General features: G+C 50.4%; 1 protein-coding gene across 2 annotated transcripts in view; it reads right to left on the bottom strand.

Moving 5' to 3' along the window:
* Positions 1 to 141: 141 nt before the first annotated feature.
* The window catches only part of SETD2 (SET domain containing 2, histone lysine methyltransferase), a 52,872-nt gene continuing 26,015 nt past the window's right edge, over positions 142 to 26,998 (bottom strand). Inside the window, exons 10-21 of one of the 2 annotated variants that reach the window (XM_039726437.1) lie at positions 26,542 to 26,676; positions 26,069 to 26,197; positions 24,287 to 24,934; positions 16,109 to 16,157; positions 15,447 to 15,627; positions 12,460 to 13,144; positions 11,291 to 11,425; positions 11,045 to 11,184; positions 10,032 to 10,143; positions 4,154 to 4,234; positions 3,939 to 4,040; positions 142 to 887 (exon numbers count right to left, since the gene is read on the bottom strand). In XM_039726437.1, the coding sequence (XP_039582371.1) occupies positions 726 to 887; positions 3,939 to 4,040; positions 4,154 to 4,234; positions 10,032 to 10,143; positions 11,045 to 11,184; positions 11,291 to 11,425; positions 12,460 to 13,144; positions 15,447 to 15,627; positions 16,109 to 16,157; positions 24,287 to 24,934; positions 26,069 to 26,197; positions 26,542 to 26,676 (2,559 nt within the window). In that variant the 3' untranslated portion in view covers positions 142 to 725. Of the gene's footprint in view, positions 888 to 3,938; positions 4,041 to 4,153; positions 4,235 to 10,031; positions 10,144 to 11,044; positions 11,185 to 11,290; positions 11,426 to 12,459; positions 13,145 to 15,446; positions 15,628 to 16,108; positions 16,158 to 21,194; positions 21,440 to 24,286; positions 24,935 to 26,068; positions 26,198 to 26,541; positions 26,677 to 26,998 lie in introns of those variants that run through there. The other variant, XR_005629532.1, reaches the window with a different exon arrangement.

Genomic DNA, 26,998 nt, shown 5'->3' with positions numbered 1-26,998 from the left:
GATTCCCAGGAATGCTGAGGGTGACAGGAGGTCCCCAAGGGAGAGGGGACATCCCAAGCCAGGTCCCCAAGGGAGAGGGGACATCCCAAGCCAGGTCCCCCTTGTGGCCCTGCCCGGCGTCGATTTTTGGATTTTTTTTTCTTTTGATTTTTTATTTTTTTCTCTTTTTTTGCTCTTTTTTTTTTTACATAAAAAGTTCCGTAAAAATTGGATAAAGTAAAATGCTCGAAGCAGTAAAATCAATCTTATCAACATGGCCAGAAATCCGCAGTATTTACAGGGAAACGGAGGAAACCTCGCAGAACCAAAAGGAAAAACCAAGGAAACAACCAAAAAAAAAACCAAAAAAAAAATTTCGGGAATAACCCCCGAAGTCTGCTGCCAAACGCTCCCGTGGGATCGGCACGTTTGGGGCTGAAAGCAACGGGAAAAAAGCAAATTATTATCAATATATTCACATATACGTTAAAATATAATACAGAGCTTGGGAGCAGCGCCGCCAGAGCCGGGCTTGGGAAAGCCTGGATCAGCAAAAGCAGGCTTGGGAAAGCCCGGCTCCTCCTCAGCGACGGGAACCAAGTTTGTTTTCCTTAAAAAACCAAAAATCCATCATCAGAATAATTATAATAATAATAATAATAATAATAAATTCACAGGTTGGTGGCTCGGGAGGGCAAATCCCAGCGGGAATCGCGGCTCCCGAGGGCCGGGGGTTATTCCAGGGGCTATTCCAGCTCCGTGTCCTCTTTGGGCTTGTAGAGGATCCCGAATTTCTGCATGTACTTCTTGATGTATTCCTTGGTTTTGTGTTTGACGTTCTCGTTGCACTCCAGGTCCTCGGGGTTCTTGCAGTACTTGAGCTCCTTGTTCATCACTCCGTGCGTCAGCTGCAGGAAGGCCGGGAATGCTGGGGTCAGTCCTGGAATTCCCACCAAGCCAGGCCCGGCCACTCCCCACCCAGGCTGCTCCTCTTCCCAAACACTTCCTCTTATTCCCAAATATTCCCTGAGCCACTGTCATATTAAACTCCCAATATTTGGGGTTGTTCCCTCAATATCTGCTGTTACTGTCCAAACATTCCCAAGCTATTTTCCTATTATTCCCCAAATATTCCCCCTCTAATTTCCAGATATTGCCCAAGCTACTGTTATATTGTTCCCCAAATATTTCCCAAATATTCCTCAAATATTCCCAAATATTCTCTAAATATTTGGGATTGTTCCCTCAATATCTGCTGTTATTTTCCAAACATTCCCAAGCTATTTTCTTATTATTCCCCAAATAGTCCCTCTTTTATTTCCAGATATTGCCCAAGCTATTGTTATATTGTTTCCCAAATATTCCTCAAATATTCCCAAATATTCTCTAAATATTTGGGATTGTTCCCTCAATATCTGCTGTTATTTTCCAAACATTCCCAAGCTATTTTCTTATTATTCCCCAAATATTCACTGTTATTTCCAGATATTACCCAAGCTATATTATTCCCCAAATGTTCCCCAAATATCTCCCAAATATTCCCCAAATATTCACTGTTATTTCCAGATATTGCCCAAGCTATATTATTCCCCAAATATCTCCCAAATATTCCCCAAATATTCTCTAAATATTTGGGATTGTTCCCTCAATATCTGCTGTTACTGTCCAAACATTCCCAAGCTATTTTCCTATTATTTCACAAATATTCCCCCTCTTATTTCCAGATACTGCCCAAGCTATTGTTATATTGTTCCCCAAATATTTCCCAAATATTTCTCAAATATTCCCAAAATATTTCTCAAATATTCCCCAAATATTTCTCAAATATTCTCCAAATGTTCCCCAAATATTTCCCAAATGTTCCCCTAACATTCCCAAATATTCCTCAAATATTCCCAAACATTCCCTAAATATTTGGGATTGTTGCCTCAATATCTGCTAAATTTCCCAAACATTTCCCAAGCTATTTTCCTATTATTTCTCAAATATTCCCTGAGCTGCTGTCATACTATCACAGCAAATCTTTCCTGTTATTCCCCAAATATTCCTCAAATATTCCCCAAATATTCCCTAAATATTTACTATTGTTCTCCCAATATCTGCTGTTCTTTTCCAAACATCCTCAAGCTATTTTCCTGTTACTCCCAAATATTTCCTGTTCTTCCCCAAATATTTCCTATTACTCCCTAAATTATTTTTCTATGACATCCCAAATATTCCCCAAATAATTCCTAATATTCAATTTACTATTATTTCCCAAATATTCCCTAAATATTCATTATTGTTGTGCCAATATTTGCAATCATTCCCCAAATATTTCCTATTATTCCCAAATATTCCCTAAATTATTCTATTATTGCCCAGATACTCCCTAAATATTTTCTATTATTCCCCAAACAGTCCCTAAATATTTCCTATTATTCCTCCATATTATTTATCCATTATTCCCCAATTATTCACTATTATTGCCCAAACCTCTCCTGTTATTCCCCAAATATTCCCTAAATATTTCCTGTTGTTCTCCCAATATCCCCCCACCATTTCTCCTTCCCTTCCCTCATCCTCCAAGGAGCTGGAGGCAGTTGGAATGACACAATCCCATTTCCTGGGGCCATCCCTTGGTCCCCATGTCCCCGTACCCCACTGTCCCTGTACCTCCCATGTCCTCATATCCCACATTCCTGTGTCCCTACAGCCACCATATCCCTGTGTCCCTAAATCTCTGTGTCCTGTACTTCCCATGTCCTTGTGTCCCTATGCTCCTGCACCACGTTCCCATGTCCCACATCCCCACATCCCTGTGTCCCCATGTCCCTTTATCCCTGTGTTCCCATGTCCCACATCCCCATGTCCCTGTGTTCCCATATCCCTGTGTCCTCATGTCCCTGTGCCCTCCATGTTCCCATGTCCCACATCCCTGTATTCCCAAATTCCCATACCCTTCATGTCCCCAGCTCCTTGAACCCCATGTCCCTACATCCCTCTATCCTCTGTGTCCCCATGTACCCACATCTTTGTGTCCCTGTCCCTCATGTCCCTGTAACACCCATGTCCCCACTTCCCACATTCCAATGAACCTCCAAGTCCCACATTCCATGTCCCTGTACCCCATGTCCCTGTGTCCTCATTTCAGCATCCCTGTGTCCCCATGTCCCTTTATCCCTGTGTTCCCATGTCCCACATCCCCATGTCCCTGTGTCCCCACATCCCTCTATCCTCAGTGTCCCCATGTACCCACATCTTCGTGTCCCTCATGTCCCTGTAACACCTGTCCCCATCTCCCACATTGCAATGAACCTGCACTCTCCATGTCCCCAAGTCCCACATTCCATGTCCCTGTACCCCATGTCCCTGTGTCCTCATTTCAGCATCCCTGTGTCCCCATGTCCCTATGCTCCCACGTCCCAGATCCCCATGCTCCCCGTACCCACTGTCCCTGTCCCCACACTCCTGTGTCCCCATGTTCCTGTATCCATGCTCCCATGTCCCAGATCCCAATGTCCCTGTCCCCACATTCCTGTGTCCCCACATTCCTGTGTCCCCATGTTCCTGTGTCCATGTTCCCATGTCCCACATCCCCATGTCCCTGTGTCCTCATTTCAGCATCCCCATGTCCCCATACCCACTGTCCCTGCCCTCACATTCCTGTCCCCATGTTCCTGTCTCCATGTTCCCATGTCCCGCATCCCCATGTCCCTGTACCCTCCATGTCTCCACATCCTTTGTGCCCGTGCCCTGTGTGTGACCACATCCATGTCTCTGTATCCATGTCCCCATGTTCCTGTGTCCATGTTCCCATGTCCCACATCCCCATGTCCCTGTACCCTCCATGTCTCCACATCCTTTGTGCCCGTGCCCTGTGTGTGACCACATCCCTGTGTTTCTGTATCCATGTCCCCATGTTCCTGTACCTGCCATGTCCCCCCATCCCCGTGTCCCCCGCATTCCCACATTCCCACCTTGCGTGCCAGGTGTTTGAAGTCCTCGGTGGTGGTGATCCGGCCCACCTTGCAGTCGGGTTTCCGGTAGGGATTCAGGCACTGCACGATGAACTGGGACATCTGCGGGACACAGCGCTGGGTCCAGCTCCCTGCTGCCACCATCCCACCCCATCCCACCCCATCCCATCCCATCCCATCCCATCCCATCCCATTCCCGGGCTGGGATCCCTCACCTCTTTCCTGAACACCTCCTTGCTCTTCTTGGCCAGCTCGCTGGACGTGTCGGCCTCCGCCGTCTTGGGCTTCTTGGAAGACTGGAGAGGGGAGCACAGGGATGGCAATGCTTCCCTGGTCCTGCCTTGGGGACAGCGCTCCTGTCCCACAGCCGGGTGGGCAGCACACCTTCCAGCCCGTTCCCAGGGACATTCCCAGCCCAATGCCACCACACTCCCCAGTCCAATCCAGGTTTTCCCAGCCTGATCCCAATGAGCTTCTCAGCCCAGTTCTGAGGAGCTTCCAGGCCCATTCCAGAGCTCTCCTCAGCCCATTCCCAACACCCTTCCCAGCCCAAGGCCAGCACATTTCCCAATTTGATCCAGGTACAATTCCCAGACAAATGCCAGCATGCTGCCACCCCAAACCAGGGATTCCCATGAGCTTCCCTGCCCTCTCTGGTGCTCCTCCCAGCCTTATCCCAGCAAAATTCCCCACCCAGCCCTGGTGAATTCCCCGGTTCAATCCTGGTGAACTTCCAGGTGAGCTTCCCAGTTCATCCCAGTGAACTTCCAGCCCAATCCCAGTCTGATCCAGGCACACTTCCCAGCTGATTCCTGGTGAGCTTCCCAGCCCAGTCCCAGCATTTCCCAGCCCAGTCCTGGCACAATTCCCAGCACACTCCTGGGCTGGGAGGCACAGGGACCACTCCTTGCTCTTGTTTTCTTTGGAAAAAAAGCTGGAAAAAGAGCAGGAGTGGGTCCTGGGGAAGTCAGGCTGGTCCATAGTGGGAATAAGTTCTGTGGTGGTGGATTTTCCTTCAGGAATTCCCTGGGAGGGCTGGGGCCCCCCACAAGCATTCACACGGATTATCTTTAGCTACAGTCAAGATAAAGGGAATTTTCTAGGAATTCCTGGCTGCTTCCCTGAGCCCTGAGCCCTGATTTACTAAGGGAGTAGAATCCACTCCAGCTGCATCCCAGAGCCCATCCCTTCACGCTGCATCCACACCCACCTCCCACACACTCCCATCCCGAACTCTGTGATCTCCTTTGAGCCTAAGAAGGGAAAAGCAGCATCCCTGCACCAGCACCATTTTCTGGGAGAGGTTTGGGATCCAGGTCATCCCAACTTGGATTGTAAGGTTGGGAAGAGCAAAAGGATTTGTAAAAGATTTGGAAAGCTGGGGGAGGTTTCCCTTCTGCTCTTTGATGATGTCCCAGTATTTATTTTAATTTTAAAAAACCCACTTTTAAAAAGTATTCAACACCGAAAAAAAGCAGGAAAAAATCTCTTTCAATCCCTAAAAATGTGCCTGGCTGTAGGGCAGAGCTGCAAAATCCCGGGAGCAAAGGGACAGGGTGTAAATCAGCCGTGCCAGGGAGGTTTTATGGCCGAGGCTTGGCCGGAGCAGGGACATCAAAGCTCCTGCTCCAGCCCCAGGCTCGGCTGCCACTTCAAAAGGCCGGGAATGGGGAGCAGATGGCTCGGGATGGCTCCGGCACCAAGCCCTGCAGTGCTGCATCGGCAAAGTCATTTTCTTTGGCCTCGTCATTCCCAAACCCTTCCCAAACCCCTTCCAAACCCTTTGTCATTCCCAAACCCCTCGTTATTCCTGAGCCCCTCATCATACCCAAACCCCTCATCATTCTCAAACCTTCCCAAACCCCTCGTCATTCCCAAATCCCTCGTCATTCCCAAACCCCTTGTTATTCCCGAGCCCCTCATCATTCCCAAACCCTTCCCAAACTCCTCATCATTCCCAATCCCTTCCCAAACCCCTTCCAAACCCTTTGTCATTCCCAAACCCTTCCTAAACCCCTCATTTCCAAACCCTTCTCAAACTTTTTGTCATTCCCAAATCCCTCCCAAACCCCTCCTCATTCCCAAACCCTTCCTGAACACCGTGCCATTCCCAAACCTCTTATGATTTCCAAACCCCTCATGATTCCCAAACCCCTTGTGATTCCCAAACCCTTCGTCATTCCCAAGCCCTTCCTAAACCCCTCATTTCCAAACCCTTCTCAAACTTTTGTCATTCCCAAACCCCTCGTTATTCCTGAGCCCCTCATCATACCCAAACCCCTTGTCATTCCCAAACCCTTCCCAAACTCCTTATCATTCCCAATTGCTTCCCAAACCCCTTCCAAACCTCCTCATTCCCAAACCCTTCCTGAACACCGTGCCATTCCCAAACCTCTTATGATTTCCAAACCCCTCATGATTCCCAAACCCCTTGTGATTCCCAAACCCTTCGTCATTCCCAAGCCCTTCCTAAACCCCTCATTTCCAAACCCTTCTCAAACTTTTGTCATTCCCAAACCCCTCCTCATTCCCAAACCCTTCCTGAACACCTTGTCATTCCCAAATCCTTCCCAAACCTCTTATGATTTCCAAACCCCTCGTGATTCCCAAACCCCTCATGATTCCCAAACCCTTCGTCATTCCCAAACCCTTCCCAAACCCCTCGTCATTCTCAAATCCTTCCCCATTCCCAAACTCTGTCATTCCCAAACCCTTCTACCGCCCCAAATCCTTCTCCACTCCCATATCCTTCTCTATCCCCAAACCTTTCCCCACCAAATCCTTCTCCACCCCAAAATTCCTTCTTCATTACCAATCCCTCTTCCATCATGAAATCCTTCCCCATCCTTCTCAATCACTAAACTCTTCTCCATAGCAAATCCCTTCTTCATCATGAAATCCTTCTCCATCACCAAACTTTTTCCCACCCCAAATCCTTCTCCACCCCCAAACCCTTCTACATGATGAATCCCTTCTCCATCAGCAATCCCTTCTTCATCCCAAAATCCTTCTCCACCAATCCCTTCTCCTCCCCAAAATTCTTCTCCAGCAATCCCTTCTCCACCCAAACCCTTCTCCACCAATACCTTCTGCACCTCAAAATCTTTTTCCTTCACCCAATTCTTCTCCACCAATCCCTTCTCCATCCCCAAACCCTTCTCCATCTCCAAACCTTTCCCCACTCCAAACCCTTCCCCATCCAACCCCTCTCCATGTGGGATGAGGGCAAAATTCAGTGTCAAAATTGGCAGGGAAAGATGAGGAGGAGAAATGAAAAATTCCATTTCCAAGTTCCTCCTTGTGTCAAGGTGCCAATTCCTCTTTGGGGAATTCTTCCTAATTTTAGATTTTAGGCTAAAACTCCATTTAAAATTTGTTTTAATATCAAAACTTCCATATCCTTCCCTCCTTTGAGGGGTGAGGGAGCCTTTCTCCCTCACCCCTCAAAGTGAAATCCCATAATCCAAAGGCTGCCAGGAAAACTAACAGGAAAATCCCCAGAATGGTGCTGTCCCTATTTTCCAGCTTCTGGAGGAGATGGGAATGGAGAAGCCACAAAGGCGGGGGGAAAACCAGCCTGGGAGGGGATCAAGAAGCCAGATGTTTGGGAAAACCTGGAATTCTCTTTTCCAGCAGCTGGAATCTGCTCTACTGACACCAACCTTCCCATGGAGAACCAACGAGCAGAGACAAACTCATCCCAAATCCAAACTTTTTCCATCTAAAAGGATGCAAAACCTTCAGCATCCACCCTGCTGTTCCTGCTGGGCCATTCCCTCAGGAAAGCCATTTTCCAAGGGAAAACCAGGATTTCAAGTGTGCTTTAAATGGAATAATGATCCTGGCTTCCCTCTCCTCTTGTGCCTTTCCATCAAAATCCTCCCCCACAGCCCGGGAACACTGGGAATAGCAGCAGCAGCTGTTGGACACCAGAGCCACGGTGCCAGTAGGTTTAATCCCTCCTGGGTGGGATTAATCCATCTGGGAAAGGTGTGGGGTGGGGAGGAGGGTTAAAAAATCCAAGGAATGTGGTTGTAATTTCAGGGTGGAAGCGTTGGAGGCAGGAGCTGCGACCATGGGAGTTCAGTGCCAGGAAAAACCCGACCTTCCGCCCATCCTGGCCCAGAAGAAAAGCAATTAAAGCTCTGGAGTGAGTAGGAACCACCTCAGCCTGAGGTCAGCCAGATCCATGGCTCATTTAGGAATGAGGGATTCAGGGAAATTCAGGGATTTTGGGTTTGGAGGGAGCAAGAAAAGCTGGAAGGAGCAGTCGGTTCATGTTCAGCCTGAGGTGAAGCCCTTGGATGGTCACCTCGGCCCTTGGCTCCTATTTATCCCAGTTTCTGGGATAAAAGCCCACATTTATGGAAGCACCTTCCCCTGCTGCTCCCTCTGCTGTGCAGGCAGCACTGAGACCCTCAGAATTCCATAGGAAAACAACTCCCAAGCTGGAAAGCACCAGCACAGATCTATTTCCCTGCTCAAAAGAGCCCAACCTTAGAATTCCATAGGAAAACAACTCCCAAGCTGGAAAGCACAGATCTATTTCCCTGCTCAGAAGAGCCCAACCTCCTCCTCAGCACCTCGTGCCCATCCCAGAGATGTTCCAAACGTCTCCAAGCTGCTCTCCACCGCTGAACTTCAGCTCATCCCTCCACAGGGATGCATTTTGCAGCTATTCCAGCTTCACAGCTCCCTTTGGAACCTCCAATTAACATTTTCCTGCTCAATCCCAAAATCCTTCAACAATACTTGCAACCGCAAGATCCCGGAATACCAGGGAATGTCACGGGATAAATGTGACACTGATCCAGGGATAAAAATCCTTGAAAAGGCTTCCCTGGATTCCTCTGTGGAAGCAACAGCCCCTTGGCTGAGCAGGGAGTGCCAGCTCTGAGCTCATTTTCCAATTAACTTTTTTTCCAGGGAGATAAATATTTGTCTGTAATTTCATTGGAGTGAACTCGCCAGGATTCCTGGCTGGAGCACTCAGAGGCATTCCAGGAGTGGGATTAACCCTTGGGATCCTGGCAGCACATGGAAAGGCAACAGCAGCCACATGAGATGTTCCTGGGAGCTGCAGGATGGGCAACACCTCCAGGAAAACCCTGGGAATGTGGGAGCACTGGAGCAGCAGGAGAAGTGACTCCTCTCTTTCCATGGATTTTCTCCAGCTTGTTAAGGAATGAGAAAGGTATGGGAAAGGCTCCTGAGCTACACCCTTAATTTGTCCTTTTTCAATGTTACTCCCCTTTGTCGGAACCCAGAGCATCTCTCTGGATGCCCTGGATGTCTCAGAGCCCTGGCAGAAGCCAAAGACACCTGAATGTGAGGAAATGAGAGAATTTCAGGCCTGAATGGTGAGAGGATGATATCCACTTGATAAAACTTGAATTATAATGCACTGTACAGGGGGGTTTTGTATGTTGTACAGGGGGGTTTGGAATTCTGTACATGGGTTGGGAGTCCCAAGGTGGAGGGATTTGGGCGTTCCCTGTCCTCCTTCTTTCTTCTCCTTGGCATCCATGTTCAGGATGATGTTGGCACGTGTGGATTGGTTCATAGGGAAAGTGCACTTGCCAACAAGGGGGAAAAGTATTGGAAATAGAAGGTAAATATCTAATACGTAGTTTTCACTATAAAAGAGACACCCGCCCCGTGGGCGGGGGAGAGTGCCCTTGGCTGTCTTGCTGATCAGACCTCGGCTGGACAGACAGAAAAACTTTGTAGATAAGGAACAATAAACTCAACTGAAGACCAAAAGCAAGAGTCCAGACTCCTTCTTCAAGAGCGCGGCCTGCCCAGAACCGCCTTTTCCCGTGGTGGGGCAGAGACCACTGACAGCTTCATTCATTCAGACAACTGGCACCCTTCATTCCCATTTTTCTGGCCAGCTCCACACACAGGTTGGAATCCAGGCCAGAACTTCAGGGAAGTCCCATGTCCACTCGAGCTGTGGCCGGAACAGCTGAACCCTGAGTGTGGCCACTGGAGCCACTCAAAGGATCCGGGGTCACTTCTGCCCCCTGCCACCTCCCAGCTCCACACTGACCTCCCATGCCATGGATTATCTCAAAGATTTGTGCCCCTCACCTTCATGGGGTTCTCGTCGTACGTGGGGGTCCCGAGGTCCATCTCGGCCTCGTGCTCCAGGCTGGCGTCGTCCCCGGGGCTGTCCCAGGTTGGAGGATCCCACTGGGTTTGTCTGGAGGAAGGAAAACACAGCACTGTCACCTCCTCAGAGAAACTGGGACCTGCTCATGGACTATCCCATCAACTGGGACATCCAGACTCCATCAGCCAGTTCCTGACACATGGAATTCACAGCCTTGCTCTTAATTTGAAGATTTCTAAGTTGGAGATGGTTAAAACCAAGCTGGAAGAACAAAACAAAAATGGAATCTGCACCATCTTCTACCATGGTGACACTGTGGGACAAAGGGTGTTCATCACCAGGATGGAATTCCCAGCATGGAAAGGTGGGAACATCCCAGCAGAGAGCCCAGGGAAGGTTCAGCCTCCACCAAGGCTCCCTGGGGTCTCCCCATCTAATCCTGAGACTTCCAAACAACACAATTCAGCAATTCCTGCTCCACTGGTTTGAATTCCAGGTGTTTGAAGGTCTCCTGCTCTGCTGTGTGCCAGGGAGCAGGGAGGAGTCCAAGAGGGAGATGGAAAAGATTCATGGATGCAGGGAAATGTGTGCCAGGAGCAAGAACTGACAGCAGGAAACAGATATGGAAGAAAATATTCCTGCTTGCCCATTCAGAGGTGGATCCTCATCCATACCTCCCATGGAGTTGGAAAATTTTATAAGTCCTTTTTAGAAGCTTAAAACTAATTTTAATTTCAGGTAAATTCAGAGGGATTGATCCAAAACATGGTTCTTTCCAAAACTGATGGGAAAGGTGTAGGAAAAACATTGGGAAAATTGTGTTTCTTCCCATGGAGATGGGCTCTTCTACCAAAAAGATCCAGGGGATGTTCAGGTTGGATTTTGGGAAAACTCCTCCATGGAAAGAGCTGTCCCTGGACAGGGGTGCAGTGCCCATCCTGCCCTGTGGATGTGGCACTTGGGGCCAGGGGTCAGCGCTGCCCACACCCACCTGGTGACCACGTGGTAGTAGTAGATCTTTCCCTCAGGATCCCGGGCCGTTTTCCAGTTGGGAGGGAGGACGATGGTTTTGGGTTTGGGAGGGGAAGGCGGAGGCAGGTCCAGGAGGTTGTTGCTGACCACCAGCTCTGGCTGCAAACAGGGAAGGGACAAAGAGAAAGTTGTGAGGGGTCACGAAAGGTGCCCTGGCAGCTCTTTATCCCACGGGAAAACCCTCCCCATCCCTCTGGATGCTCACCTGCTGGATGGGCTGGGGCTGCCCGGCTGCCACGATGGTGGTGACGGCCGCGGGGGGCTGCACGATGACTCCCTGCGGATGAGCCGTGTAGATCTGCTGGCCCTGGATGTACTGGAGACCTGGCTGGGCATAGCTCTGGAACAGGGAATCACACTCAGCTGCTGTTCCCAAAAAAACCCTCACTGCAAGAGCACAGCTTCCACCACACCAGGTGCTCCAAGCCCCGTCCAACCTGGCCTTGGACACCTCCAGGGATCCAGGGGGAGCCACAGCTTCTCTGGGAATTCCATCCCAGCCCCATCTCACCCTCACAGCCAGGAATTCCTTCCCAGTATTATCCTTAGATTTTTGTAATATCATTAATTCTGGTAGCTCCAGACTCTACTTCTAAAAGCCAGTGGAAGCTGAGCTCCCACATCCACGTTTTACTCATTTCCTCAGCTTTTATCCACAAATCTCCCTTCAACAGTCAAAAAACCAAAATACTGCTGCAAGCTGCAAATTCCTGATTGGGCCTAACAACTATGGAATCATTAGCCCTGGATGTGTTCAATGTCCCCCATCCCTGGATGTGTTCAATGTCCCCCATCCCTGGATGTGTTCAATGTCCTCCATCCCTGGATGTTCTCAGTAACCCAAATCCCTGGATGTTCTCAGCATCTCCCATCCCTGGATGTGTTCAATGTCCCCTATCCCTGGATGTGTTCAGTATTTCCCATCCTTGGATGTGTTCAATATCCCCCATCCCTGGATGTTTTCAGTAACCCAAATCACTGGATGTTCTCAGCATCTCCCATCCTTGGATGTTCTCAGCATCTCCCCATCCCTGGATATTCTCAGCATCCTCCATCCCTTGGAATGTCCAAGGCCAGGTGGGACAGGGCTTGGAGCAATCTGGGATAACAGAAGGTGTCCCTGCCATGGCAGGGGGTGGCACTGGACACTCTTTAAGGTTTCTTCCAACCCTACCCATTCCAAGATTCCACGATTCTCCAATTTACGCCATTTATAGATGGAAAATACCCTGGAATGTGCTTTCCTATTACTCCTGGGTAGGAAGCTCCCTGGGAAGAGCTAAGACACTCCAATAAGAGAAGCACAGAGTGAGTAACTCACGCATTTTCCCAGCTGACTCCCCCAGTCCCGTGGGTGCTCCCAGCTGGAATTACCTGGACGATGGGCGGGGTGGTCTGCGAGTAGGGCGAGGTCACCCCGTAGACGGTCTGGCAGGTCTGGCCCTGGTAGTAGATGGCAGGCTGGGACTGGGCCGGGGAGTAGGGCTGCTGCACCGCCACGGCGGGCTGCTGGCTGGAATCCCACACCCCGTAGCTCTGGCTCTGCACCGCGCCGGCCGCCGCCACCGGCAGCACGGCCACGTTGGCCTCCTGCGGCACCGCGGCGTCGCCCTGCGCCACGTACTGCGGCGTGCTCGCCTCCATGGTGCTGGTGGCCACGTGCTGCACCACGGGCACCGGCTGCGCCGCGCTCAGCGCCGGCTCCGCCGCGTGCCCCACCAAAGTCTGGGAATGCTCGGCGTATCCCGCCGGAGAGCACATGGAGTCCATGGTGGGCGTGGGCAGCAGCACCTTGCCGGCGTTGGGGTTGCTGGGATCCACGTAGGCCTGCATGGGGTACCCTGGTGGGTATCCCATGAAGCTGTGGTGGGGAGTTCCGTAGCCCATGGAGTCGTAGGGAAGCGGGGAGGTCATTCCCAGGTTTTGGAGCTGCTGTTGCTGTTTCTGGGCTTCCCGCTGGGCCACCTCCTGCTCGAAGAGCTTCCGGCGCTCCTCCGTGGACAGCTTGTTGCGGTCCTTGGGCCGCACTTTCTTCTTGGAAGAGGCTGGGGTGTCGTACCTGGAGAGAGGGAACAGGGAAAGCCTCAGCAAGCTGCAGGCCCAGGGCTCCAGCAGCAAAAGGGACAGTGGAAAACTTGGAATGCCCAACAACAGCGTGAATCCCTAAAAACATTCCCTTTTTTCTAGGCATTTGACCAACTCAACAGGAACACCCTGAGTCCTGCTCATCCACAGGGAGCCAGGGCAGAGGATGAACAAAATCCCAGTGGATTGGCCAATGTCACCCCGGCGCTGATGGAGATGCAAGGATGCCACAGAAGTTGTCTGGAGGAGCTGCTCTGGGATACCTGGAGAGGGAGGGAACATCTCCAAGAGAACCCAAGGAAAGGTCACCATCTGCAGGGTATCCCAAACAGGCCCTGCTGGAAACTCTCTGCCATGTTTTCCCAAAGCAGGACAAACAAGGAATTTGGAAGAGGTTCCCAAACAGGAGCGACTCACAACGCAGAACCTTCCCCCCAAATTCCAGTGCTGGGGTGAGAATTTCATCCTTGCAGTCCGGAACCCCCAGATGGGAGCTGCAGACACAGCAAAGAACAAGGGAATCACAAGCAGCACATTCCTGTTTGGAATTCTGCTCGTTCCCAGACCGCAGCTTCAGCTTCAAAAAATAATGGTGTGGATGGGTTTTTTTAATTCCTTAAGAGTTCTCATCCCAAAACACGCAGCAGCTGGAGGGATTTTTCCATGGAATTAAAGGAGGAGGGAAAAAAAAACCCTAAGGACTTTGATCAAAGCCCAACCAAGGAAAATTTCAGATCAAAGGTGGATATTTCCAGACGTTACGAGTGTGGTAAAACAGGGATTACAAGGAAAAATGCTTTGCAGCCTTAATATAATGGATTCTACAAAGCATCCAGGATATTCTCCATATATTCTGTGTTCCTGGGATCCATTTACATATCAAAAGCACATTGCTACCAACAGATCCGCTGGAGCTGGTTCCAGGCATTCCCAGAGGAGCTGCAGGATCCCTTAATGGGAACCTCATTGCCAGGAGGAGTTTGATTTCCCTAATTAAAGTCTTTCCTGGCACTGCCTGGAGAGTTCGGAAGTGAAGCAGCTGCCGTGGAGGGAGTGGGAAGAAGGAAACCCAGGGTTTAGCGTTCCTTTCTCCATCTATTTGATTATTTTCCCTATTAAATCCTTGGAATAACAACGAGGGATGCTCAGAGTGGGGAGAACATTCCCAGAGAAGGAAACTGGTCCTTCACCGACACAGACATGGCAGAGGGGGAAGAGCCAGAGCAGCAGCTGCTCACCCAAAAAACGCTTGTTCTGTTTAAAACAACCCCAAAAATCCAGGTTTTACTTCCTGGGGATGTTTCCAGCCTCGTTACAGAGGGATAGATTTCCATCTGTATTTTTCATCCAGATGTTTCCAACTTTCCCAGCTCAGCTCAACGCGAGGTTTCCTCGTCTGGCTGACTCAGCACCAATTGTTCCCTAATTATGGAGTGGCTTTGAGAGGGACAACAGAGAAATGACTTCTTTAAAGGAAATTCCACGGTATTTTTGCTGCCTTTAACACAATCTCCAGTCTCTCTGAACTGCAAGACATGGAATATTTTCCTTCTCTTCCTTAGGACTCGCATGCTGAGCCGTGGCAGTGATGCCACCACTCCCAAGGAAAGGCAGGAGACTGCTGGGATCACATCCCCCTGACTGTTGTCCTTACAGGTATTTTTAGGGAATAACCACTCTGTCAAGGAAGTTTTGGAGTTAGAAATCCTGGTTTGGGCACTGCTCCCTCCTGTACAGGCAGGGATTGCTTCAAGTTCAGAATAATTCCCAGCACACTGGGAAGAGGTGGAGCAGGAGAAGGTTTTGAAGGACCCAGGCAGCAATTTGTATTTAGGAGGGCTACATCCTGGAATTCCTGGATTCCCCATCCCTGGAAGTGTCCCAGGCCATGTTGGACAGGGCTTGGAGCACCCTGGGACAGTGGAAAGTGTCCTTGCCCATGGCACAGGAAGGGACTGGATGGGCTTTAAGGTCCTTCCAACCCAAAGCATTCCATGATCCCCAATCTCTGTGCAGGAGCTCCCCTCATTTCCCACCTCATTCCCAAAACATACCTGAGGATGGAGGTGCAGGCTATCCCAGAGAAGAAGCCACCAACACCAAGGAACCACCCAACTCCCACCAGGACTGATTCTCACCCCCAGGATTCCTCCAGACAAAAACTCCCTTCCCCTTCCCGAGGGGATTCCAAACATCTCCAGGACAGTTTTTCCTGGAGCTTTTACCCAGGAACGTGGCAGATCCCTGGAATATGGCAGCTCCCAGCCCCCACTTGCCTGTCCTCTGGCCTCTTGGTGCCCCGCTCGTAGGCCGAGGACGGGGGGGACAGGGAATCCCTGCGTCTCTTCCTCTCCTTGCTCTGGCTCTGCCGCTCCGGGTCCCGCTCCCGGCTCAGGATGGGGTTCTTGGGAGTGGGGGTCTGATCCCGGAGCCCGGCCACGTCTCTGCCACGGTCAGCTGTTGGGAGAACAAGGAAAAAAGGGAGGGAATTTTTATTGTTTGGGTGTTAAGAGCTCCCCTCTCTAAGGAAAGGCCTCAAGTTGTGCCAGGGGATGTTCAGGTTGGATATTGGGAATATTTCTCGTGGAAAAGGATGGCCAGGGACAAGGTAAGGGTGGAATCCCCATCTCTGAAGGGATTTAAAAGCCATGTGGAAGTGACACTTGGGGACATGGAGCAGTGCTAGGGGATGGCTGGACTCAATCTTGGAGGGTTTTTCCAAGCTCACCAATTCCATGATTGTAATTCTAGATCGTTCCATGTCATCCTCAGGGCCCCACCTCTCCCCACCCACCGCTCAGATTATCCTCCCTCTTCCCAGGAGCTGCTTCCCAGGAGGAGGAGCTATGGAGGCAGAACATCCCCTGACATTCCCAACTGGGAAAATGAAGCAGTTTCATGGGAGCAGAGGAAAACATGGGAGAAGGTGAGCACTTACCACTGCTTTCCTTTTCTGCTTGGCTCTTCTTCGGGATGCGATAGACCTCCTGTGGAAAAGCCACGAGCAGGGTCACAATTCCAGCTGCTCCCAAAACCACCCCAAACAGCCAAGAATCCCATAAATCACATCTACAAGAAACCACCAGAAAAGGGTCTCTTGAAGGAAAGTTCTGGGGTTTCTGTGGTGCTTTCCATATATTTCCTCTGCTCAGTGTTTGATTTTTGATGGATTTCAGTGGAATTTTGGGCCAAGAGCTGTAGGGTCCTACACCTTCCAGGGTGGCAGAAGAGTGTCCCAGCAGCAGCTCCTGTTGTCCCTGTCCTGGTCTCCAAGGCAGTCTGAGATGGCCCAGCCAGGAGCAGGGAGTTGGGCTGGGTGATCCCAAGAGATCCCTTCTGCCTGGAGACATTCCATGGCTCTGTGACCCTGGCTCTGGTGGCCAACATCTGCTCCCCCTGCCCAGGAACCATCCCTGGGCTTCTCCCAGCTCCGACAGCCTCACTGGGGACAGGGCCACGTTTCCATGATGTCCCCAGGATCTGATGTTTGATCCCAAGGGGAATGAGCAGGAGCAGGGCCAGCTCTGAGTGACCCCTTGGACCCCAACACCCACCACAGCAGCAGCAAACCCCAAACCCTCTGCTCATCCAGCCCCTCCCTCAGCACAGGGAACACCTGGAGCTGCTGGAGAGATCCAGAGGAGGCCCTGGAGCTGCTCCAGGGCTGGAGCCAGGCTGGGAGAGCTGGGAATGTTCCCTGGAGAGGAGAAGCTCCAGGGAGAGCTCAGAGCCCCTGGCAGGGCCTGAAGGGGCTCCAGGAGAGCTGGAGAGGGACTGGGGACAAGGATGGAGGGACAGGACACAGGGAATGGCTCCCACTGCCAGAGGGCAGGGCTGGATGGGAGATTGGGAAGGAATTCCTGGCTGGGATGGAATTCCCAGAGCAGCTGTGGCTGCCCCTGGATCCCTGGAAGTGCCCAAGGCCAGGCTTGGAGCAGCCTGGGACAGTGGGAGGTGTCCCTGCCATGGCAAGGGTGGCACTGGATGATCCCAAAGGTCCTGGCAACTCCAGTTGGAGATGGCACCATGGGAAGAAAGGGAAGAGGAGCTGGGAATGAGGATCAGAACTTCCCTAAAGTCCAGGTTTAACACAACATCCTTGTTAAACCCCCTGGACTGGGCAGGAACAGCCCTTCCCATGTCACTGGAACCAACTGTGCATCCCCTCAAGTAAGAAATGAGGTTTAATAGCACCTTTCCATGCTCCATTGTATTTTCAATTGGAATATTCTGGCATTCCCAGTGTAAATCCCATTTTACCTCTGTGATACTCATGATCCTACAGAGGTTCTACATCAAAGTATGGAAGGTTGGGGAAAAAGCTCATTTTTGTTTAATTCCAGCTTCTATCAAGCCCTTGCTCTGTTTCCCTCCTGAAGGAATACAGTATTCCCAAGAATTCCCAGTTATTTCCAGCAGAATTTGATGAACCAGCTGGTTTGTGCCTGATGGAGCACCCCTGCTGGAACAGCAGCTGCATCCCAAAAAAAACTCCATTAAATCAAAAAGGAGATGCTCAGTTTAACACAAATAAATTGTTTTGGGGAGCTGTGCTGACATTCCAGCTTTCCCAGAGCACCTTCCCTAAAATATCCTTTCATTTAGACCCTGGATGAGGCAGAGTGGGGGAAAAGATGGATTTGACTGTTCCTGGGGATGAAGGCTGCTCCAGCTGGGAATTTAAAGCTTCCACATGCTCAGAAATGTGGAATTTACCTTGACTTGACTCTCAGATTTTACAGAATATCTTCTTTTTTAAAAAAATTCCTTGAGTTTTTAAAGCTGTTTGGGAATTAATTAACGGGTGGCTCAGGGGGCTCATTAGCAACGTGTCCACCCCCAGCACTGGATGGGCTAAAAATGAGAATTTCCTTTAGCAAAAAAAAGGGAAGGAGAAGAAACCCTGTTGTGGTTTGTCCACAAGGCAAAACCACTTCAAAAGTGCTGCTGCTGGCTAAAAAAAAAAGGATTTGGGCCAAGATTTTTAGGTTTTTTAAGATATTTTTGCTTTTCTGTGGAGCCCAAACACACCACATGGAGTTTGAAGTATCTACACAAAAGAGAAGCAATGAAATTCCTGAAAATGCCCTTTAAATTAATGTTTTAAAATTTTATTTATGTGTTTGCTATAGGCTACAATACTCCAAATCCAGTTTTTTTAGATTAAATGTAAAGAAACAAAACAGCAGCTCCATGTTTGGGGTGGGGAGGATGCAGGATGAGCCCATAATTATATAGGATTTATATATTTATAAATGATGTCATCCATATAATGTCTGATCATGGAATGGTTTGGGCTGGAAGGACCTTGGAGCTCATCCAATTCCAACCCCTACAACGTGTAGGGAACCTCCCACCAGGCCAGGGTGCTCCAAGCCCCATCCAGCCATTATCTATGGATTTAATTTTATTTTCCTACAGAATTCCATAGCTATGGATGGCAGGGATGACTTTGCCTCTCCCTACCTCATGTGGGATGGAGGTGACCACGGGGGCAGGCTCTAAAGCCCCAAAATCACCTTCCACCAATGGGTTTTGCCAGGGTTTTTTTCTTCCTTTCCCACATTAAACTCCTAAAAATGTTCATTTTCACAGCAGCACATCCAAAAAATCCCCCCAAGTCTGCCCTGGCTGTTCCCAGGGGAATGAGGAGCCACCAAGGAACGGGACCATGGTTGAACATCATGGATGTCCAGATGGACAACGCAAGTGTTGGTAAGAACTGAACTACACCAAGTCCCCAGCTCCTAAAGAAGACCTGTCCCATTAAAGAACCAGATGGGGAATGGGAATCACTGGGAAAAGGCTCAGTGGGAAGAGAAGGAGGATGAGGAGCAGCTGGAGTAAGGGGACTCAGCAATCCCAGCACTGCTGCTCTGCCACGCCTTGCTCCAGCTTCACACACTGGGGGAGCCCACTCCAGGATCCACCCCAACAAACTGGCCAGCCCTGAAATATCCAGGAAGCCCAAAATCCAAGGTAATTATGAGCAGGGAATGAGCTCCGTGCTGGTGGAGAGAAACTCCAGCTCCACTCACTCAACGGAGCCTCCAGCTCCATCCCATGTGGGGAGATGGAGGCAGCAAAGGCTTTGAACCAGGAACAAACGCAGGGATTTGTCCAAATTGCTCCATGAAAAGCAGATGGTGGTCAGACCAGGCAGGGGAAACTCCCAAGAAAAGCCGATTTTATTTTTGGAAACGGAAGCTGCTGGCTCGGAGCTGCAGAATTCCTCAATCAACGCGACCGCCGCTAACGGGCTCCAAATGGCTCCCGAGCTGCCAGCACAGCTTTGAAGGGATTGCACGCAAAATTAAATGCAGAAGGAAAAGTGACACGAGTCCGTTGGACACAAAAGAGGGGGGAAAAATGGGATTTAGGCTGTCCAGCCTCAGGCACAACCCAGCCTTGGCTTGGGAAAGGGAAGAGAGCTGCAGGATGGAGTCGCGACTCGAAGGATTCTGCAGGGGAAAGGAAGATTGTGTCTTGATGGAACCCTCGCCACAATTCTGTCCCTCAGCTGTTAATTCCTGAATTAACAGTTGGACTTGATGACCCTGGAGGTCTTTTCCAACCATGAGTTTATCCTATGATTCTATGAACTTCTGTTGAATGTTGAAGGAACAACGCAACCAAATCCATCCCCTGCCAGGCTGGATCCTCTTCCCTTCCTTCCTCTCTCATCTGCACCTCCAACGTGAACCCAAGGGATGGAGCAGGGAAAGAGGAAGGACCAACACCATGAAATCCCTGCTTGAAGGCCAGGAGATCCCACAGCAAACCACGGCCTGGCCGCTCCCCAGTCCTATTGTTTTCCAGCTATTCCTGCTCTAAGTTATAACAAATTATAAAATTCCTGATTAAAGCACGGGATGTGCGTGCTGGAGCCACAGCCAGGCACTCCAGGATGGCTTCACTGGGAAAGGGACAGGCAAGAGCAGCTTCAAGGGGCTTTACCAGGATAAATCAGAGGAGACCTGGAAAGATCATCCCAGGGGAAGATGGAAGCTCAGCTGCCTTTGATGTTCCATGCAGTGTGAAATGGCCTCCAGGGGATATTAGGAAAATTCCTTATGGAAAGAGTTGTCCAGCAGTGAACAGGCTGCCCAGGGCAGAGGGGAGTCACCATCCCTGGAGGGATTTAAAAGCCCTGTGGATGTGGCACTTGGGGACAAGGGGCAGTGGTGGCCTCGGCACTGCTGGGGGATGGTTGAACTCAATCATCTCTGAGGGCTTTTCCAACCTCAGCAATTCCCTGATTCCATGATTATTAAGTGCAAAAAAAAAGTCCACTTTGGCCCAAGTCAGGGTGAGGACTCAGCCTTGAGCTCCAAGTCACCACAAACGCTCACAAGGCCAGAAGTATCCAACTAAAACCTTTTAAACCCAAGACTGGATCTTCCAAAAGATTCTTCCTAAAACCAAGACCTTCTCCAAGTCACAAGGAGAGGGCCTGTGGATCCTCAGAGCCACAACTCCCAGCTGCCCTTTCCCAGAAGGTGAGAGCCTCCTCTGGGGTGGGGGAAGATTCCCAAAGCTCGGTCCCACGTGAGGCAGAGTGGCACCAAAACGTCCTCTCTGTCCCTCAGCTCAGCTACTCAACCTCAGCCCTCAAGAGGACGTTGGGAAGAGCTTCCCAAGCTTGGCCCTACGGCGTGTTCCCGTGATTCCAAGAGGTCTGTTGGCCATCACACCACGGGCCTCTCCATGCGGATCAGCCCACGGAGCCTTACCTGAGCACAATCCACCTGGAAGAACCACGTGGAACCACCACCTCTGCCCCTGCTGGGTGTTTTGGCACTGGGAGGGAGTTTTCAGCCCAGGAGAAGCCATGCAGCGCTTCCTCGGAGAGCGGGAACGGCGCCCACGAGCCCGGGCTGAAAACTCATCCCACTGGGAATGTCAGTGTGTGTCGTGCCAGGGGTGTGGCCGTGGCCAGCACTCCTCATGGAGTTGGGAGTGTTGGAGCCCTGGAAGGACTTACAAGTCCTGTGTGTAGAGGTAGAGAAAAAAATTAAGCTCACTTAATCCTTTCAGGCCAGGAGCTGGGATTTCCCCGGAGCGACGTCCATTGCCGGCAATGGACGCACCAAAATAACGTCGGCATCCCCGAGTTAACCACCTCTGTCCTCCTTTCACCTATCACACTGCTCATGCATCAGCCAGCTTCCCAACCATCTTCCCGGCTCTTCGCGCTATGTCCTCTCCCTTCTTCCGCACGGAGTTGGAGAAAAGGAGCCCCTTGGTCAGCTCTGGCTGCCCGGAGAAGCTGGATGGAAACGGTGGAAATTACAAGGGGGTCATCAGCAAGGCTGGAGAGGACAGCGCTTAAGTCACGACGTTTCCGACCCTCCCGCCCCCCAGACAAGGCCAGGTGTTCCACCACTCCAAAAACCCGGCTTTTCCAAAGCTTGGATGTGCTGGGAAAGGCACCTGGGGGTGAATTATCCATCCCCCTTCCAGCTTGGATTTGTCTTTTAGACATCCGGGGTGGGCTCTGGTGGCACCTTATGAGGTGAGAGTTGGACAGAGGCAGTTAACTCCTGGAGCCATGAAAAAGTCCAGGACAGGATAAATTCCCAGCTCCCAGTTTCCCTACAATTGTTTTAGAGGAGAGAAATGAGTTGTCACAGCCCCGTGTCACGATCCTGTTTTTTTGGGGTGGATTTGCTGGGATTACTCCAAGCCCATGAGATCCAACCCCATCCCTACAACCAGACCACGACCTGAGGTTCATTAATAAATACACAGAGGATGAGAATCCACATCTAAAATATGGGAATGTGTCAGGACTCCATGGTCCCACCACAATTTCAAGAGAATTCTGTAGATTCCCAAGCTGAGCTTCTCCAAGCTCCAAAGAAAACACAAATCCTGGAGATAAAACAACACCATCAGATCAAATTTGGTCTTAAACCAACATTTTGGGTGAGTTTTGTGAAATTTCATACATTTTATCATATTTTATCATTTTCTGTGTGCTGTTCCGTGAACATGAGTGTGGAAGGGAACACAGCTGTTCCAAAGGAGCAACTCAGTCTGGATACCCAAACCAAGTCTCCAAAGCAGAGCAGGACTAAGGCCTGACTTAACTTTTAGTTTAAAACAGGTTGGACTTCATCTTGAAGGTCTTTTCCAACCTTAACAATTCTCTTGGCAATGATGGAAAAGGACTTTTCCCAATGGAAGCACAAATTCAACCTGATGGTGTCACTTTGAGAGGAAAACCACACCAAGAGTCTGCAAATTCAAATCTGGTAAATGATCAGATCCACTTGGAAAAAATGAAGGAAAACACCAAACCATAAACCAACCTCTCTACAGAAATGTGTTTTACCTCACTTCTTACCCCCTCTAAGATTTGTGTCACAAATTATTGTGCCCAAAATCTGTGAAAGTTCAGGAGTATCTGATCCTCCTGGAAAATTCAGACTGAGGTAAAATGTCCCTGAATTCTCCTGGGAATCTCTGCATTTCTAAATCCTGGTGTTTGCAGCTCCAGAAATGGCACAAGCAAAGCTTGAGGTGAGGTCTCCTCCACCTGCACCGGTGCTGCAGCACAATTAGCACCCATTATTTTAATTAACCTCCTTCAATCATTACTGATTATCAAAGTCAATGGGTAAATAAACTCCTTAGCTCCATGATGCATCAGAAAACATGAATTTGCTTAAAACTACTTGCAGTAATTAAAGCTGGGCTGGTGGTTGATTAAGAGAAGGGCAGAAGAGCCTGCATGTCCCACCAAGCCCACAAGAAGCTGGAATTGTGGCAGTGCCTTCAATTCCTCTGGATCCTCAGGAATCACTGGGTTTGGATCTATTAAAGAGGCTCCCAGCCCTCCTACCCTTGAATGTAAGGAATATGAAATAATACATGGAATGCAATCCTACAGGAGCAGCAGATCCATGAGGAGTTTCCAAAGATCTAAAGAAACCCAAGGAATGGCTGAAGTGTTGAGTCGAGAGTGAGATCCACAGAACCATGGAATGGTCTGGATGGGGAGGGACCTTAAATGACATCCAGTGCCACCCCCTGCCATGGCAGGGACACCTTCCACTGTCCCAGGTTGCTCCAAGCTCCAACCTGGCCTTGGGCACTGCCAGGGATCCAGGGGCAGCCACAGCTGCTCTGGGCACCCCGTGCCAGGGCCTGCCCACCCTCACAGGAGGAATTAATTCTTTCTTAACCACTAACCTAAATCGTTCCTCTTTTAGTTTAGAACAGTTACTGGAATGTCATCCTACATCCCACCAAAAAGCTGGTGCTGGCTGCAGTTCCCACTGGCCATCTATAGGACAGGGACACGATTCCAGAGGATACAGGGAGCCACCAAGCCCTTCTCTTGAAGGGGTTTTCTGCTCCAGAAGACTTTGATGGAAGTGAAACCACTGAAGTCCCAAATAACACCCAAATCCGGGCACTTCCAACTGTGAACACCCAGGGGATGATCCAACACTGCCTTTGAGGGAACCTGGCATGGCCAACAGACCCTTCTCTGGAGGCTCCACACGGTGCAGATCAAAAGCAAAGATTGAAAGGACAAGAAAAGCTGGGGATGTTGGGATAACTCCATCCAGAGAATCCCAGAATGGTTGGGTTGAAAGGGACCTTAAGGATCATCCAATTCCACTCCCTGTTATGGCCAGGGACACCTTCCACTATCCCAGGCTGCTCCAAGCCCTGTCCAACCTTGGACATTTCCAGGGATGGAGCATTTAGGAGTAACCTTGAACACTTCCAAGGATGGAATTCAGGAGCAGACAGTCCATCCATCTGTTTCCACGTTGAGAGAGGTGGGCCACTTCCACCCAAAATGCTCATGGGAATCTCAGTCCCTCAGAGCTGCTCATTCCCTGGAAGTCTAAGGGCATGACCGAGGCGTCCAAACCCAACCAGCTGCTGGTTTCACCAACACCTGGACATTTCTTAGGTCACACCCAGGGCAGCTGCCACCAGAGGATTTACACAGAAAGCACTTTTTGCATGGAAAAGGCCATGTAGTTACCAAATATTGACCAAAAGACATCAAACCAGCCCCATTTGCACCACACCACCACCAAATCCACATTTTCCTCAGCTCCAGGTGCTGGAGCTGCACAGAGGTGCCTCTTACCTTGAGCTCCTTCCAGCTGTCGAGCAGCCTGGTGGCCAAGTCGCTCACATCCACGATTTTATCCGTCTGCTCCTGGCTCCTCTCGCTCTCCACGTCAGAAACTCCTTCCTCCTCATCCTGCGACGGCGTCTCCATGGCCATGGGCTCCTCCAGCTTCCCTCCATTGCTCTCCTTGACCTCTGCCTCAGGCTCGGCCTCCAGCTCAGCAGGCTGGGCTTTGCTGCTCTCCACCGGTGCCTCCACAGCAGTTTTGATGTCCTGCTGCTGCTGCTGCTGCTGCTCCTCTGCCACCTCCATTGGGGCTGCCTCCAGCTGGTCCAGGTCCTCCTTGCCCTCCTTCCCCTCCAGCTCGCTGGTGGTGTCCGAGATGGCGCTGTCCATGCTGTTCTCACTGATGATCTTCAGCCTGCGGAACACCAGCTTCTTGGGGGTGTCCGTGTCACCCTCCACGCCCTGCTTGGCCGAGAGCTCCGGGGTGTTGAGCGGGGTGTGGGCCCGGGACGTGTTCTCGCTGGAGTATCCGTCGCCCTCGCTGAGCTGCGGCACCGCCGTCTTGGTCTGAGCCCAGCGCTGGATGATGGGCAGCACCTTGCTCTCCTCCAGCATGTTCTTGGTAGGGATGGGCAGCAGCTCCAGGGTCTTCATGATCTAAGGGCAAGGACAAGCAGGGCGTTGTCAGAGCCAGCAGGATTTAAAGCTGTGTCCAACCTGGAATAATTAGCTTTTCTCAGGAAGAATTAACTCTGGAATATCAAGGTGATCTTGGGTGGGAAGGGACTTAAAGCTCATTCAGTTCTCCTTGTCATGGGCAGGGACAGCTTCTGCTATCCCAGGTTGCTCCAAGCCCTGGCCTTGGACACTTCCAGGGATGAGAAGTCCACAACCTCTCTGGACAATCTGTGCCAAGACCTCACCACCCTCACGGGACAAATTAATTCTTCTTTAACCATTGATCTAAATCTTTCCAAGAATTCCGTCCCGATATCCCAAAATCTAAGATCTAAATATCTGATCTCATCTATTTAATGATGGTCACAGGTCATGGGTGACAGATTTTGGGAAGATTTTTTTCATGGAAAGGGTTAAACATTGGAAGAGGCTGCTCAGGGAGGTGGTGGAGCCCCATCCCTGGATGTGTCCAAGGAACACCTGGAGATGGCACTCAGTGCTCTGGGCTGGGGACAAGGTGGGGATCAGGCACAGCTGGGACTCAACGACCTTGAACTTCCAGAAGTCTTTTGGCATCCAATCCCAAATTACTTATGGAAAACTGAAACATTCCAGCTCCACTTCAGACTGTCAGGATCTCAAATTCCCTGCTTCAGCACGGAATAAACAGCAACAGCAACAATCTTTAAGTTCTGGCTCATGGAATCTATGTCAGGAATCTAAGGAAAACCACAGGAGCAAATTCCTTCCGTTATTAAGGATCTGCCTGAGGGCAGAAGTTTCAGGCCTGTAGTTATGAGGCACCTGAGGTTGTTTTCCATGAACACTTGGCAGGGATTTGTATTTAAAAAAACAGAAGGAAAAGAAAATCCTCGTGATCCCGAGCATTCAGCAAAGCTGCCAAAACCCTTTTCCCCAAAAAGGGCTGGCCAGCCCTGGTACAGGCTGGAGTCACCATTCCTGGTGGGATTTAAGGGCCCTGTGGATGTGGCACTTGGGGACAAGGGTGAGTGGTGGCCCCAGCAGTGCTGGGGAATGGTTGGACTCCATCTTAAAGGGCTTTTCCCACCTCGAGGATTCCGAGAGAGCCCCCAATCCCAGGGAATCACTGACCTCCAGCTGCAGCTTCAGGTTGTTGGCCGTGCTTCCTCTGCCATCGCCCAGCTCCGTCATCCAGATCCAGAGCAGGGACAAGCCGTGACACTCCAGGAAGGACTTGAGGCAGGACTGCGAGTGCGTGTTCTGCAGAGCCAGATGTGGGAACAGTCAGAGACTTCCAGGCAAAAACATGGAAAACTGCTCCACTGGGATCATGGTCAAAGCCGTGGCAGAGCCAGAACTCTGCACCCGAGCAGGTCCAAGCTGATTTGAGTGCTGGAACTGCTGGGATTGGAGCAGGGATCCAGCAGCAGGACCACTCCAACCACTACAGCTCATACTGGGGAATAACACTGAAGGACAATGGATCCTGGAGCTGCTCAGCTGAGCTTGGGATGCAGCAAAAAGGGCTCCCACACTCCCCCTGTTCCTGTGAGGATGTCACTGAACAGGACGTGGATCCCTCCCCTCCCCAGGCCGCTCCTCACCTGGATGAGTTTGAGGCAGGTGAGTTTCTGCTCCAGGGTCTCGATGCGCACCATGAGCCGGGACAAGCTCAGCACCTGGTTTTTGTCAGAGAGACCCTCCCCGTTCTCCAGCAGCGCCTCCAGCTCCCCATCCACCTGCACAGCCACAGCAAAACACCCTCAGGCTCAGGCCAGGCCATTCCCTGACTCCAAGCTCCCTTTTCCCTAAGGAAAACCTTCCAGCTCTGCTGGAAATCCCAGGTGGTTGCACCAAAACCCTCCTGGTTGTGAGTTTATCTTTTCATGCAGGAAAACAAACTAAGAAATTATCTTTAATTGCAGGTAAAACTTACTATTTCTATTCTGAGTTGTATAAATTCTTTATAAATTTGTAATGATTAATGGTGATAAACTACAACAGATTTATAATCCTGACAACTAGAGTCTCTCTCCACACGGACACTGAAATATCACCCTC

The sequence above is a fragment of the Passer montanus genome, unplaced genomic scaffold (genome assembly GCF_014805655.1).
Source record: "Passer montanus isolate IOZ18808 unplaced genomic scaffold, ASM1480565v1 scaffold59, whole genome shotgun sequence".
NCBI lineage: Eukaryota > Metazoa > Chordata > Aves > Passeriformes > Passeridae > Passer > Passer montanus.
The sequence above is the reverse complement of the archived record's forward strand: the minus strand, read 5'-3'. Positions and strand labels throughout refer to the sequence as shown.